The 16,491-nt window shown below is 44.5% G+C and overlaps 1 protein-coding gene across 1 annotated transcript in view; it reads right to left on the minus strand.

Moving 5' to 3' along the window:
* Nucleotides 1–15,829, minus strand: part of Fntb (farnesyltransferase, CAAX box, beta) — an 80,664-nt gene extending 64,835 nt beyond the window's left edge. The window contains exon 1 of the mRNA XM_027418322.2: nt 15,585–15,829. Within this exon, the coding sequence (XP_027274123.1) occupies nt 15,585–15,728 (144 nt within the window). The 5' untranslated portion in view covers nt 15,729–15,829. The remainder of the gene's footprint in view (nt 1–15,584) is intronic.
* Between the last annotated feature and the right edge of the window lie 662 nt (nt 15,830–16,491).

Below are 16,491 nucleotides of genomic sequence, written 5' to 3' on the forward strand. Positions count from 1 at the left end.
TCATCTAAGTATAACTTAAAGGGCTTTTCATCAGGCCTCCGGGATCAGGCTAAAGGCATCTCTGTCCAATCCATACCTGGCTCTCTGGACAGAAGAAAAATGTACATGTTTCTAGCCCAAATCTGTATTTTTGCTAGGACTCAAAATTATAAATATGTTCCTGCTGTTTGAACAGATATCCAGAAATCTGCTTTTTCTACACTGTGGGATTCAGTAAGTAAGTTTTAACTTCTATTCCTAGTTTAAACATGCCCTAAACAGGTTTCTGCTTCTGGCAGACACATCTGAGTATCAGTTGCTGACTACAGGCTGTTCTAAGCAGACTGTGAGCCCTGGACTTGTAGTGAATGTGAACCAGTCCAGCTGATATGGACACCCCCTGTCTCTGCAACAGAGTCTGCCAACAGCCCCTGATGGATTCCCCATTGCCTAAATTCCTGTTTTTGCTTTTGACTAGCATTTCAACCTTCTGGGGTCCCTAACTTCGTCCCAAAGTCAGCAGGAAGTATCATGGGAAAGAATATGCCGCCCATTTTCCCTGGTTAATATGCTAAGTCAGAAGGAACTCCCTTACATGGGAATGTCAATATCTCTCACTCCCTGATTGGGGGGGGGGCGCTAGAGAGACAGCAATTCCATGATTGGAATTTCAAAAAAAGAAAAAAAATGGGGGAATGAAGGGACCAGCTCCCTTGATTCCTTGTGGCAAGGAACCAATCAGAAGTTAGCTGGTGGCGCTATGCTTTATGGCTCTGGGTATGCTTTACGGACAAGTGCACAGCAATGACGTGCAGAGCATAGCAACCACCCTGGGAGGGCCTATGGGCCATAACAACCAGTTGGCCAATCAACACAGGGCAAGCCCTCCAAGCCTGGAGGCACACCAATCCTGAGTCTGTGGGTACCCCTAGACACTCCCCTTATGCTGCCCTACAAGATCTCTATGCAGCCAGTTCAAACTGTCTTTTGTAGCCATCTGCCATGGCGGGTAGATGAAAGACCCAAGCTTGCATAGGGTTAGCTCGTTAAACAACAATAAAGCCTCATGCAGTTTGCATCAAGCTTTGGAATCTGCCTGGTGATTGGGGTAACCGAGGTCCTGGGCTAAGACCCTGGAGGCCTGAGCTTTCCGGGGTGGGTGTGGGGGCGGTTCTTACAACCCTCTGTCACTGAGGAAGTCAGGGCAGGAACGTTGAGGCAAGAACTGCTTACTGGCTTGCTTCCCATGGCTTTCTCAGCCTTATTATAGAATGCAGGACCACCTGCCCAGGAATGGACCAATCCACCCATCACAACCTATTCCAAAGTGGGGTGGCTGGGCCTGCCCACATCAATCATTACTCAAGAAAATGCTTAATCCCAGCACTTGGGAGACAGAGGCAAGTGGATCTCTGAGTTCCAGGACAGCCAGGACAGCCAGAGCTACACAGAGATGCCCTGTCTCAAAAAAAAAAACAAATACACACACACAAAAAAAGAAAAATAAATAAATAAAAGAAAGAAAAAGAAAATGCCCTATAGACTTACCTGCAGGCAATCTGAATGGAAGCATTTTCTCAACTGGGTGGGGTTCCTCTTCCCAGATAACTAGCTTATAATAGTTGACAAACAATTTAGCCAGACCAGGCTATATGTGAGGGTGGGAACAAGTCAGGACAGTAATCCTTCCTGGTGAACATAATTGGCTCTCTAGACTTTTGTGGTGGAAATGGGTTACTTACTCCCCAGTTTCAGCCTATTCCTAAATGATTGTAAGGTTACCTACTCAGAGGTGAGACTGTCATGTAGTCTTGATCAGGGCTCTATGGAGGGCCATTAAAGGAGAGCTATTTCCTCCTGGTCAAAAGAATAGAATCTACCTCTGGCCTCGGGTTAAGACCTAACATTCAAAACTAACCCAAGACATAAGAGTTAACACAGCTGGACCTGTCAATCACTTGGTGGGGACCATCCCTCAGGACCGCTGATTCACCTTAAGCCATGTTAAAAATATGGAAGGAGTAAGTATCTCTTTAAGGAGATAATGTACTTTCCCTTACCAAAATCCTCACTCTATGGAACTATGCCAGAGGGCTCTGTTTAGGTTCAAATTACTCCAAAATGCACCTCCCTCCCTCCCTCCCTCCCTCCCTCCCTCCCCTCCCTCCTCCCTCCCTCCCTCCTCCCTCTCCCTCTCTCTCTCTCTCTCTCTCTCTCTCTCTCTCTCTTTCTGAGACAGGGTTTCTCTATATAGTCCTGGCTGTCCTGGAACTCACTCTGGAAACCAGGCTGGCCTCAAACTCAGAGATTCACCCGCCTCTGCCTGCTGAGTGCTGGGATTAGAGGCATGCGCCACCGCCACCTGCTCAACACATCTCCTTGTTTAAATTTTTCCTTCTTTTGGACACTTGTAAAGCTTAGACATGCTTTCCTAGACCATTTGGGACTTCACACTCTTCTGATGAAGCCCACCACCCTGCCTTCTGCCGTGACTCAGAACCCCACTGTTTTACCTGAATGCCTAACTCAAAAAGCATGGCTTTCTCTCTTTCTCCCTCCAAGTTCCTCCTCTGGACAGCTGCTAAGATTTACAGCTTTGCCTGCCCGGGAATATTTCTTTTAAACTCTGAATAAAACTGTCCTCAGGTTTTTTTCCTGAGGTTATTCTTTCTTTTTAAAACTTTTTATTGACTCTTTGTGAATTTCATATCATGCACTCCAATCCCACTCATCTCCCTGTCCCTCCGTATCCACCCCCCACCCTTGCAGCCTCCCCACCAAAAGAAAACAAAACAAAAAAATGAATATGACTAAAAATAAATTAAAACAAAACAAAAAACAACTGTCTGTAGAAGCTGCTGTGTGTCATGGTGTATTACCCAGTCTGCCCTTTTGCCCAAACAGCTTTACTTGCAAATGTTCACTGCAGTGAGTCACTGGTCTGGTTTGAGGCCTCTGGCTTCTGCTACACTATCAATACTGGATCCTCACCAGGACTCCTCTTGGATATCCTGTGTTGCCCTGTGTCACGGAGATCCTGCAGCTTTGGTTCTGCAGGACTGGACCCTTCACATGCTCCAGCAGTTCTTAGATACAGTAGATGTTGGGATGGGCCAACTCAAAGCCCTGGATCTGGGCCTGGGCAGTAGCTGAGTTGGTCAGCCAACCTGCTCTCCTATGCCTGCTGGTGCCACCAGGGCCAGCTCTCCTGTCTGTAGTAGTTGGCTAGGGACAGGACTGACTCTCCTGCCCTCACACCATCGGGGCCAGCTCTCCAGCACTGCCCTGGCCAAGGTAGGACCAGCTGTCCTGCTCTCACACCCTCAGGGTGGCTCTTTCTTGGCCAAGCCACCAGGGCCAGTTCTACCTCATTGCCCACTAGAGGTACAGGGCCTGCTCTCAAGGAAAGCAGCCAGGGGCAGGACCAGCTCTCCTGCATCCACACTTCCAGGGCCAGCTCTCCCATGCTGCCTAAACAGAGGTAGGGGGAGAAAGGACATACCAGCTCTCCCATCTGCTGAGGCCATTCTTAAATTCTTTTATTAATATAGACTAAAAACTCCAAGAAGAGTTTTCAAATTCTAGTAACAGGTGGCACCCTGAAGCTCCCCAAAAATTCCAGTAAAATTAAGATGAGGATAAAGGTGGGGGACAGATTACCCTATTTATAAAAACACACTGGTTGTCATACAAGCTTCTCCAGGAACTCAATCCATGATCTCCAAACAGTAACAGTTGGTGCCCCTTCCCATGTAGCCCTTAGACTTCCTCTCCCTAAACTCTAGAGACACCACATGTAAATGACTGAGTTGTTAACTGCTAATATTTCTTTGGATTTCCAGAGTAGAGTAATTGGAGACCTTCAGGTAGCAGCAAATGTGTACCGCCTAGAGGCAATTAAGGAAGATTAATGGTGACTCTATATGGAGACATTTTTCCATGGTTTCTGGGTTTTGCTCCATTTGAAATCTACATTAACTTTATCATCTGAGATGGGCTATTCTTGCTATTAAGATGGTAAAGCTGCTACTCAACACTCATTCACTGCTACTAGATAATATATATTTTGTCAATAAATAATGTTAAGAGGTTAAGCATTTTAATATACAATCTAATATATAAGTAATAAAAATTACTAAGATGAAAACGAGTATTATTCACAAAAAGGCAACATTAGATTTGGAGTCTCTGTATTTAGACTCAATATATGTTTTGTTTATTTTATTAGTATGAGAGTTTTGCCAGCATGTGTGTCTGTGCATCACTTCCATGCAATGCCATCAGAGGCCAGAGGAGAATGCTGGATCCCCTGGAACTGCAGTGCAGATAGTGGTGAGCTGCCATGTGGGTGCTGGGAATTGAATCCAGGTCTTCTGGAAGGGCAGCCCGTGCTCCAAACCACTGGGCCATCTCTCTACCCTCCTCAACTTTATAGTTATAATAAGTATATAACAGAAAATGTTCTTATGACATATGAAAAGTAATATATCCATCTGCTGTATATATTACATTTTTATATATCTGACAGATGTAACATGATAAAATTATCATTAAAATTTTGTTCTTTTTATGGTTTTCAGATACAAGTGTATACAGCATGTGTATGTTTCTAATTATATTATAGACATCACTTTTTAGTACCAACAATTAGATATGGCCAAGCACTTTGCATTCCAAGCTCTAATAGCTAAAAGAATTAAATACTGACCACACAAGACATGATGAGTTACAGAACTGAAAATAACTAGACTCTTTTGTAAATTGCTGTTTTCTATGATTTTGTTTTGTAAAGTCTTTGTGATGTTTATAGCTGTTGTCTGTTGATACTGCTACAAAAATCCTTTTTCTATTAGAACTCAGTGTATTTAACAGGCCTTAGGAGGCCACACTCACAGCTGACCCTTCAAATAAGAGAGACAAGGGCTGGGAGACAGCTCTGCAGTTACAAGCACCTGCTGCTCCTGAAGAGGACCCAAGCGGGGTTCCCAGCACCCACATTTGGTGGCTCATGACTGCCAGTAACTCTAGCTCCAGGATATCCCATGTCCCTTTGTGTCCCCTTTGGGCCCCTGAACACTTTTGTCGAGCGTGGGTGCGCACACACATACACACACACACACACACACACACACACACACACACACACACACACACACACAGAGGCACATTCTTTAATACCAGCAGAGGCAGAGGTAGGCAGAGCTCTGTGAGTTGGAGGCCAGCTTGGTCTACAGAATGAGTTTCAGGGCTATATATAATAAGACCTGTCTCATCCACCCCAATTATGATCAATAAATCTTTAGCACACATAATCTTTATATATATGAAAGATAAGGAAAAGCTTCCACTGTATAATCAGTCAAGGAAAAGGCACAATGAAGAGGGACTCAGCATTCATAAAATTTCAGAAGATGCCAGCTAAACTTAGCCTAAGAGGCCTTCCTTCTAAACAGTTACTTACATTTGGCCAAGAAAAGGGGCCTTCGGCACTGTCTTCCTGCCTGCCTGCTGTACTTTTTCCTCCCCACCCCCAACATAGATCAGATCAAAGGACAAAGCCTCATCACACCAAGGGGGGAGAATTAAAAGCAAACCACAAGACTGTTAGCACGATGTCTTCAGAGAAAAACAGTTGTGAGGCAAGAGGCATACTGTCAGCCAAAATGGAGTCCCTGGTGCCAAACCTTCCAAAAGTCACTAAGGCCAGAGGTTATAGAGAAGGGGTTCTTATGCATAGTGACCTGACACTAAGGGAATGTCTTCTAAGCCTGGCTGCTGTATTCTCCTGATGTTGCTTTCAGGCAAATTCAAATGCAAAGTTGAGGAACTTTTCACACCAAGCTAACAGATTGTAACAGAGGATACCAAATCCTCAAGATTGAAGAATGAACAAGGAAAAGATGAGGCTGCGGTGAAGCAGGGACCCTGAAACAAAATACCCTAAAGAATTACAGTTTCTGTGGGAATCTTTTGCTCAGGGAGAACAGGCTGAAGCCTGGGGCCAGAGGAGGTGGCCTCGTCCCCAAGGAGACTGCATGGCTCTGCCACCTCATCTCACAGCTCAGTCACACACAAACTTCTCCTTTTATCTTTTCTATAAAGCTGTGACACTGCAACATCAAAGGCAGACAGAATCTAAGAACTTTTCTCTCCCCAGTTCTGGCCAAACTGTAAGTAAATCCATTATCCTTTACTAATCTGTTTCCTTGTTTCTCTGCAATATAGGAAAACTGAGGCAACACAGTTCCTGACCTAAGTGCCCACAGTGCCATCTTCCCACACCCTTTCTCCTGCCTGCCCAAACTATCTTTCCTTGGTTTACCTCAGGTCCTAACTACCCCACTGGGTTACTCCTTGCTGGATGTTCATGCATGTATATGTTCACACATGCTAAAAAGCTTCTAATTGTGGCTGGGAATGGTGGCACTAAGGAGTCTGGGCTTGACACTGCCTTCAGCTACATAGCAAGTTCAAGACCAGCCTGGGCTACATAGTTAGACTCTATTTAAAAACAACAAAACCAAATAAATAAAGGTCCGTCTCCCTCTTGTTAGTCTGTTATCTGGTAGTCTACTGGGTCCTAGTCAGAGAGGAAAACATGGGTGCGTGTGCACCTCTGCTGACCTCTCACTTTTTCCGTTTCCCTTCAATCCCACTATTCTACTTAATCTCTCCTCTCTGCATAAAAAATCCCACAGGCGGTTATCAGGCTATAGGCAATTCAACAGCCCCATAGCAACTGATCCTTTTCTTCGGCATAAACAGCAAAGGGCTTAGCTCCCCAGAGCACCGGGCACAGCTCAAAACCATGTAAATGAACACGAGCTGCTTCTCAGGAAAAGGATGGAGCCCAGAGCACCTAATCTGCTTCTGAATTCTGCTACATGACAAGGTTACAAGGCCAGGATCTTACAGGCATGGAAGATTAATTCCCAAGAGACCAGCTCTTTAATATTTAAAAATAGCCCCAAATAAGTGAGCTTTTATTGGAACCTATTTAAACACATAACCAAAAAAAAAAAAAAAAAAAAAAAAAAGGAGAGCATGAAGGTTTAGTGGGTAAAGGAGCTTGCAGCCAAGCCTGACCACCTGAGTTCAATCCCTAAGACCTACATGATGGCAGGAACTGACCCCTGCAATCTCTCCTCTGACTTTACACATATACACTGTAGCAAAATGTGCACATGTACACACAAATAAGTAAATACATAGAATTTAATTTTCTTTTAAGTCTTGGGGACAATAGAAGGAATTTGAACATAAACAGGATGTCAGACCTGTAGTTCTAGAGACAGACAAAGAGGGCCTGAGAATTCACAGGCAGCCTAGGCTACATGAGAACCTGTTTCAACCCTTTCATCCCACTCTGCCCCCACCAAAAAATATAGAAAATGTTTGGTTTTTTTGTTTTGATTTTTTTTTGGGGGGGGTTGGTTTTTTTTTGTTGTTGTTGTTGGTTTTTTTTTTTTTTTTTTTTTTGGTTTTTTTGAGACAGGGTTTCCCTGTGGCTTTGGAGGCTGTCCTGGAACTAGCTCTTGTAGACCAGGCTAGTCTGGAACTCACAGAGATCCGCCTGCCTCTGCCTCCCCAGGGCTGGGATTAAAGGCATGCGCCACCAACGCCTGGCTCAAATATAGAAAATGTTAACAAAAGTATTAAGATGGTGAGTATATTGGTTTTCATTATAAAATTCTTTCAATTTAGCCAGGCAGTGGTGGCACACACCTTTAATCCCAGGACTCGGGAGGCAGAGGCAGGTGGATCTCTGTGAGTTCGAGACCAGCCTGGTCTACAGAGTGAGTTCCAGGATAGCCAGGGCCACACAGAGAAACCCTGTCTTGAAAAAAAGCACAAACACATACAGACAAAAAGGAGGATTAAGAGGTGTAGCACTGTTGAAAGAAATGTGTCACTGGGGTTTGGCTTTGAAGTTTCAATCAGTCGGTCAGTCTGTCAGTCTGTCTGTCTGTCTGTCTCTGTCTGTCTGTCTCCCTGCCTGAGGATCAGGACATAGCTCTCAGCTACTATTCTTCTATGCATCCTTGATCCCCATCATGATGATAATAGACTAAACCGCTAAAGCTGTAAGCAAGCCCCCAATTAAACTCCTTCTTAAGAGTTGCCATGGTCATGGTGTCTCTTCACAGCCATAGAACAGTGACGAAGACATGGTAGAAAATGACAAAGGAAGGCATCTGGCCAATCTCTGGCCTCCATATATGTATATACACAGTGAGTGCACCTACACACACACCAAAAGAAAAGAAGAAAGAAAAATTTTAAATAATACTCTCATCTTCCCTCTATGCTGTAGGTGTCTAGAATACGTTCCTGGATAAAAGAGATGAGAATTTCCACCCCAGAGCTTGCCTTTTGCTCACCCACACTCTTTAAACATGAGCATGAAAAGGAAAAGCAAAAAGAGGCCTCCCAATCTGAACAGTGGCAGAAAACTAATATTCCAGAAACTCAGAACCAGTACAGATCTATATACTCAGAGCCTATGAGTACAGAGTCCATCCACTAGCTTTCTATCAACCATCGGGGACTCTGATGCATGTTTCTGTTTGGTAGATTGAAAGTGTGTGTGTGTGTGTGTGTGTGTGTGTGTGTGTGTGTGTGTGTGGTGTGTGTGTGTTGTGTGTGTGTTCTTGTAAGTGCTGTGAAGGCCAGAGGTCAATGTTGGGTGCCTTCCTCAATTACTCTCCACCTTATTTTTTGAGGCAGGATCTCTCACTGCACCTGCTGCTCACCAACTAGTTATACAGGCTGGCCAATGAGCTCCAGGGACCCCCTGCCTCAGTACCACCAGCATAGAGGCTTTTACATGGATGTTGAAGATCTGGTCTTGTGTGAACATCTCCCCAGCCAGAAAAAGGTTTTTAGAAGTGATAAAGTACTTTCATAAAGTGATAAAATAAGTTCATTCATAACTTAAAGGTTAGCTGTTTTTTTTAACCCACTATCCATACTATTCATCTTCTCAACTAAAAAAGATAACAAAAATTCTCTAATGTTTAATAAGAAAAACATTTTCTGAACAAATGATGTAAGGAATATAGGTGACTATATATGTTACCCCAAACTAAGACTATAGGAGACCAAAACCCACCACTCAGAATAAGACTGCAAGAGACAAAAGGCATCACTCATAATAAGCCTCTTTCATATGAGGATTATTTTGAGCTGATTATTTTGAGCAACAGGAGACACAGCTTTGAAGACACAGCAGGAATTACTCCTTTATAAGTAGAAGCTTGTATCTCTAAAGGAAATCTTCCTCTGCCTCCTCTGGCATACTCCTCTCCATCACCCACCCCCATCCCAATGTGAAAGACTCTTCCACAAAGCACAATGTGAACATGCACAACAAACTATTTGTTTCTGGATTCTTCCTGGACACCTTGCCTTTTCAGGCTCCTGACACCACAGGTGGAGACAGTATTTAAGACGGAACCCTAAGTCACATCTTAGAGATTGACTAACTTCTCTGGGTATTGGTCATGAGATGCATGTTAGTAAACTTCTATGTGGTTTCTCTTTTAACACAGAGGGTTCAAGCTAAAAACTCAAGGAGATGTTTTCCTTCTTAATATTACTTTATTATCACTGTGGGTATGATGTATGTGATGGCGTGCATGAGCCATGGTGCATGTGGGGGGGGGACAGACAGAGGACAACTCTGTGGAGCTGGTACTCTACTACCTCCTTTACATGGGTGCTGGGGATCAAACACGTGTCCTCAGGCTTATGAGGCAAGCACTTCTACCCACTGAGCCATCTCTTTGTCCCTCCAATGTCCTTTTTCTGTCTGAGACAGGGTCTCACTAAATTGCTCAAGCTGGCCTTGAACTTGCCATCCTCCTGCCTCAGTCCCCCAGGCAGATGGGATTACAGAGCTGTTCTACTAGGCCTGGGTTGATCCTTAAAGCTGGGATAAAATATTCAATGATAATTATCTTACTTATATGATCTAGAAAAGCATATACATATATATGCATATATATATATATGGGTGATAACTGCTGCTAATAAAAAGACACATGAAGAATTTTAAGAGAATCATCTCATGAATAAGAGAAGAATTGACCTTTCTAAATTGATATTATATAAAGTATGAATTATAATGGTTATTATATTTGTATGTGTAGTGCTAGGAGTTGAATTTTGAGCCTCACATATGCTAGGAAGTACTTTACCACCCAGGCCCACAGTGACCTAAATTTAAACATAAATTTTCTCAACAGGCATTTGATTTGTTTACCACATACCTGAAAGTCTAAAAGTACATGTATTTCATCTCAACCAGAAAAGTCTGTAAACCTCTTTTTTCTTTGGTAGACCTGGGGGTTGGACCCAGGGCCTTACACTGCTGGCACACTATCACTGAGCTGTATCTTCAGCCCAGGTTTCTTTTTGTGTTTATTCATTTGTTTGTTTATAGACAGGGTCTTGCTATGTAGCCTAGACTGGCTCGCTAACTGTGGTCTCTCTGACTCATCCTCTAAGTGCTGGTATTGAAGGTATGAACCACTATACCCAACCTCACCATCCCACTTTGGATTTACATGAATCTGGCATTTAATTAATACTGTCTCATGTTCTCCTTAGAACTTCCTGACTAATGACATCACTGGCATTTCAAGTGGAAGATGCTTCGGTCTCTCTTGAAGAGTAAGCTAAAAGAAAAAAAAGTATGTATTGTAAACAAGTGTTAGCAAGGTCACCACTGAAACAATGAGATTATATTAATTTGCAGCTTGCAATAGGGTGCTGGATGGCACGACACTGATGAGGTTGTACACTAAAAGCATAACCTCACCTTGCTGTCTGTTCACAAAAGGCCCTTACATCACATCCATTGGAAAAATACTTATCAACGGGCAGACTTTCACAAACTGTCAAGAGACTAACCTTATCACAAGCATGATAGCCACTCTGTAAGTCGATGTCACCTCTCACCCAGAACAGTGCAATAGCCTCCCAACCATTGCCTCCTACCGCCACCATTTCCTACATAATATTCTATTTTTAAAAAAGAGTTTAAGGCCAACTTGGTGTACAGGACAGCCAGGACTACACAGAGAAACCCTGTCTCGAAAAAGCAAAACAAACAGGAAAAAACCTTAAAAAAAACATATATATGAGAATGGAATATGTGCACCTGAGTGTAGGTGACCTTGAAGATCAGAGGTTTCAGTTACCCCCCCCCCCCAGTGGGAGTTTCAAAAGGTTGTAGTCACCCCATGTGTGCTGGGAACCAGTCTATTCCTCTGGAAAGGCAGCAAGTGCTCTAACAGCTGAGCTACCTCTCCAGCGAGCACTCTTAACCTCTGAGCCACCTCTCCTAGCTCCCCACATAAGACTCTTGACAGTAACCCTGAGGAACCTGATAAATTATCATTCAGATTGTGTGACTGCTCTGAGTCCTGGTAGCTAACAGGTCTGAAGGTGGGAAGGGAAGAGATAGAGAGAGTCAGGGTCTCTGTGGAGAAGGCCTGGAAGATAGGACCTTAAGTCTGGGGAGAAACCAGCTCACAGCACTGCAAGAGGGAGGAAACTTGCTGATCACACCCTTCACTCTCTTGTCCCTTAGCAGTATTTCATGGCTCAACCCAGCCTGTTGGTACACATCTACTTCCTGAAGCAAATCTAAAGAGCAAGGTAGAAAGAAGTCTGCTGAGGCTGGCTGGTAAATGCAAGCTCTCCAGCCAAATGGCTTCCCATTGCCATGAGTCCTTTCAAACACAGCAGCTGCAGGCTCCGGATCTACGAGCCCCTCCTCACCTGGCACACTCTGCCCACCTCAGGGCCTTGGCGCATGCTTTATCTGCCCAGAACACTCTTCTACCTGGCCCACTCATGACCTGCACCCTCATATACTTCAACTCTCAGATCAAACATGCTATCCTTAGCATTCCCTTACCTTATTTTTTCTTAAATTTCTAAGCAACTTTTTACCCTCCCTTCTTTGTGGTACTGGTGATAGATCCAGCCTTGCACACACTAAGTACATGCTCTACCACTGAGCTACAACCCCATTCCTCCTCTCTCTCTCTCTCTCTCTCTCTCTCTCTCTCTCTCTCTCTCTCTCTCTCTCTCTCTCTGGTTTTTCGAGACAGGGCTTCTCTGTGTAGTCCCAGCTGTCCTGGAACAACTTACTCTGTAGACCAATCTGGCCTCAAACTCAGAGATCCACCTGCCCAAGTGCTGGGATTATGTTTTGCTTTTTCTTTCTTTCTTTGCTTTTCGTTTGTTTGTTTGTTTTCTGTTTTTGTTTTGTTTGTTTGTTTTTTGTTTGTTTGTTTGTTTGTTTTGACACAGGGTTTCTCTGTGGCTTTGGAGGCTGTCCTGGAACTAGCTCTTGTAGACCAAGCTGGTCTCGAACTCACAGAGATCCACCTGCCTCTGCCTTCCGAGTGCTGGGATTATAAGTGTGCGCCACCACCACCTGACTGCTTTTCTTTTCTTAACTGAATGAATCCCTGGCCTGGAGCAAAATTTTCCTTAAAAACATCAAGTCCAAGGCTTGATGAGATGGCTCATCATGCTGGGTGTGAGCCATGAAATACTGCTAAGGGACAAGAGAGTGAAGGGTGTGATCAGCAAGTTTCCTCCCTTAAAGAGATGGCTCAGAGGTTAAGAGCACTACTAGCTGTTGTTCTTCCAGAGGACCCAGGTTCAGTTCCCAGCACCCACATGGCAGCTCACAACTGTCTGTAACTCCAGTTCCAGGGGACCTGACACTCTCACACCAATGCACATAAAATTAAGTTAAATAAACTATAAAAAACAAAAACCATCAAATCCAGCCAGGCAGTAATGATGCACACCTTTGATCCCAGCACTGGGAGGCAGAGGCAGGATATCTGAGAGGCCAGCCTGGTCTATAGAGCGAGTTCCAGGATATCCAGGGCTACAAAGAAAAACTCTGTCTTGAAACAAAACATAACAAATACTCATCAAATCCATTTCTTTTATTCGATGACTCATGCTAACTGTCTGAACAGTGCCTAGCACCTGAAAGATTTTCTTTTTAGTTTTTGTTTGGTTATTTTGTGCAGGACATACATGCAGAACCCCTGAAAGCCACAACAGGGCATCAGATGCCCAGGGCCAGGAGTTTCAGACATTGTGAGCCACCTTGTGGGTCCTGAGGATTGAACCTAGGCCTATGAAAGAGCAGCTAGTGCCTTTAACCACTAAACCATCTCTCTAGTCCTCAAGAATTTCCTGAAAGAAAATTCGGGGGGGGGGGGGCACATGGCTTTGATCCCAGCACTCCAGAGTTTTTGTTTGGACTCTGTGAGTTCAAGACCAGCCTGGTCTACAAGAGCTAGTTACAGGACAGCCTCCAAAACCACAAAGAAACCCTGTCTCGAACTCCCCCCCCCCAAAAAAAGAGCACCTTCCACTGTTTACAGGTTTAACTCCTGTTACTAAGGTATTGTGTAACAAATGAAGTTTCCCAAAAAACAAGATAGGAAAGGAGTGGCAAGCATTAATCTTTATCGCCATGACACAAAATTGAGCTGCTGGTAAATCCCTGCGGAAGTTTCAGTCAAAACGGAAAAAATCAAACAGCATCGTCTATGAAGAATTCCTCTCAGCAACCTTCTTTCTCATGACTGCAACTGACAGTTCTCTAAGCCTCTGCCTTCTCTTCAGAATGTGTAAGGGCTGAGTCACACAATGCCGGGAGAACATGGAGCACTCAGCTGGAACCAAATGGTCACCGTGGTGACTACTAAAGTGCAGCGGAAGCCCTAAGAATGAAGTATCACATTATCTGCCTATTAAGTGCAACTCTTCATCCTAGACTTTTAAAATGTGAGCTGGGATGATGGCACAGCATAGAGGACTCTGTCATTCCATAGGGCCTGTATCTGACAGACACTCTGCACTAACCTATCAGGACCTAGCATCCTCCACAGCCCTGGTCTTAGCCGGCCCCTTTTCAGAGCATCCTGTGTCCACTTTCGTATTGCTCATTATGCCTACTCAGAACTTAAGTTGTTTTCCTCTTAAGAGCTGAGCAGGAAGGAACTTCAGCCATCCACTGAAGAAGATGGCAGCACACAAAAAAGAGAACAGAAAATTTCCTGATAATGTCCCTAAACATAGATGTTTTTGAAAAGTGACAGGCTAACTCTGATCCTTCTTTAGCATCCTGTATACCCTTATCTGCTAAGGGTTTAAGACGTGGGAGGAGGCATATCCAACTCCATAATTCGCCATCAACTAGTCAACAACTCTAAACACTGCAAAGATTCTGTAGCTTTCATCACTGACAAAGGATTTCCTTATAATGTTTTACAAGAGACTTCTGTGGGGCACAAGTCAACTAAGTCAGAGAGCTATATTCAAAAAGGAAATTTCCTTTATTACCCTAAAGCCCATGAAGCAATAACTCAAAGATTAAAAGGTTGCCTCTGCTACTATGCGAATAACCATGTGTTCAATCAGTTATTTTGTTATGAATTTTATTTAGGGCAAGCAAGAAGGCTCAGTGGGTCAAGGTGCTTGCTAGGCAAGCCTGGTGACTTCAGTTAGCCCACATATTGTATGCCTTGGCACCAGCACCCACAAACATGCTGTACACATTCACTCACACACACAGAAACAAATTCGTATTTAGTCACAACTGTAAAATTTACATAGTCACTATTGCCATTAACTTTGCCTAAACAGAGGCTCCAGCTTTAGGTATGAAGAATGAAGCAGGTCCCTCCATGGTTAAGCCTGGATACTGATCTAGTAAGATCTTATTTTAGTAAGCGCCTGGATTCCTATTCCTTAGCGCTGACAAGACTCATCCTGACCACTTCTAGTAACAGATGGGTAAACAGCTCTACAACAACCAATTTGGAAACAACTCCAAATGGCGAGTGAGAAAAATGAAAACTATTATTCTCTACCCATACCTTAAACACTTTTCAAAATGGCATATCCAGTACACCCTAGGCTTTAGTGAATCACCAGCAGTTCAAACTTCGATCTTTTGTTCTTTCCAAACTATACAGTTTTCCAGCCTGTCTTTCCCAACCAGGCTCCTGCCTAGGGGCTGTTTTCTATTTTTTTGAATTTCCAGCGTTCAATACCAGGTGCTCAAATAATTACCCACCACGAGGTAGGCCTCAACCTGACCTAGCAGGTCAGACATTAAACCGATTTGGGGATGGCAGGACCATAGTCCGGCCGTTCGGTCCCCTGAATGTCCGGAAACTGCGAGCATGTGGGGGAAAGTGAGCGGTCGGTCCCAGAACCTCCAATCTTCTAGGAAGAATGGAGCAGGCTACCTGGTCCGCCCAGGCTGCTATGGGCTCCAGACACAGAACATGATTCTTTACATCTTCTGAAGCGGAGAGGACAGAGGTTCTGTCCTGTCCCCCAAGCCCAACCATGACAATGACCCTTTCCTACCCAAGTCAGTCCCACAAACGCTCCACTCGGAAGCCCCAGTCTGGGCACCTAGAGCTCGGGGGCGCAGTGCAATGTGGGAGTTGTAGTTCCAAGGAGAGTTTCACATCCAGTCGGCCCTACAAACGGGACTCCTGCTCCCAGAAGGCCCCGCGCGGGCGCCTCGCCCAGCCCTGCCACCTCACCTGTTCTATGGACGTGACTGTTTCCACTGAGTCGTCCTGCAACCGCTCTCGCGCGTGCTCAGGTCTCAGACTGTACAGCGGTTCTGACCAGGCAGGGGAGGAAGATGGAGGACAATAGTAGGAGAAGGAACTCGAAGAAGCCATGATCAGGAGAGCAGCGAGAGCTGTATAGGACTCAGCTTCGTCCAGCAACAACGCGCATTGAAACTCGAGCGGGCTAAGGCGCTACGGAGAGTGGGTAGAGTCAAAAAGCTTTTGAACGCGAATCTCTCCTCCCACCTTCACATCTTCAAGAAGTGAGTTATTGGGATGCTGCCGCCCCCCATTGGGCAGATGAGCTGCTGCAAGAGCTCAGCTTCCTGGAGCGAGTAGGATGCATCGGTTGTCTTGCAAATATTATAAAAAGAACACTTCAACATTCTGCTCTCACCTAATTGTAATGCAGCAGTTTGCGATTTCAGCTGCTCAAGAACCCTACAAATGTAACTTGAAAAGCATTTCTTGATGGCCTCAGTCACGCTCTTACTAATAGAATTGTCATGCACCTTTGGGGTCCTTGACAGCCTCTTAGGAAAAGCCTGAGCTCAGTAAATGCCGGTCTCAGTACTCAGATAGAGGAAGGGAGCAGTGTAATTTTCTCCTACTCCCTTGGGGTTGACAGTGCAAAGGCAGAAACTAAAATACCATAGAAGAAATGAGTGTAAATGCAACAACCAAAGAAATAGTCAAATATTTGTGGGGCACCTGCTACTTGTACTGTGCTAGAGTCCAGGAATACAAAAGTAAACAAAATTACAAAATTTCATCCCTTGGAATGCATCTGAATTTCATTTTTAGGGACAGACAGAATTAAATAAAATAGCTGGGCAGTGGCAGCGCACACCTTTGATCCTAGCACTTGAGAGGC

This window comes from Cricetulus griseus, chromosome 5 (assembly GCF_003668045.3).
Source record: "Cricetulus griseus strain 17A/GY chromosome 5, alternate assembly CriGri-PICRH-1.0, whole genome shotgun sequence".
In the NCBI taxonomy this organism is placed as follows: Eukaryota; Metazoa; Chordata; class Mammalia; order Rodentia; family Cricetidae; genus Cricetulus; species Cricetulus griseus.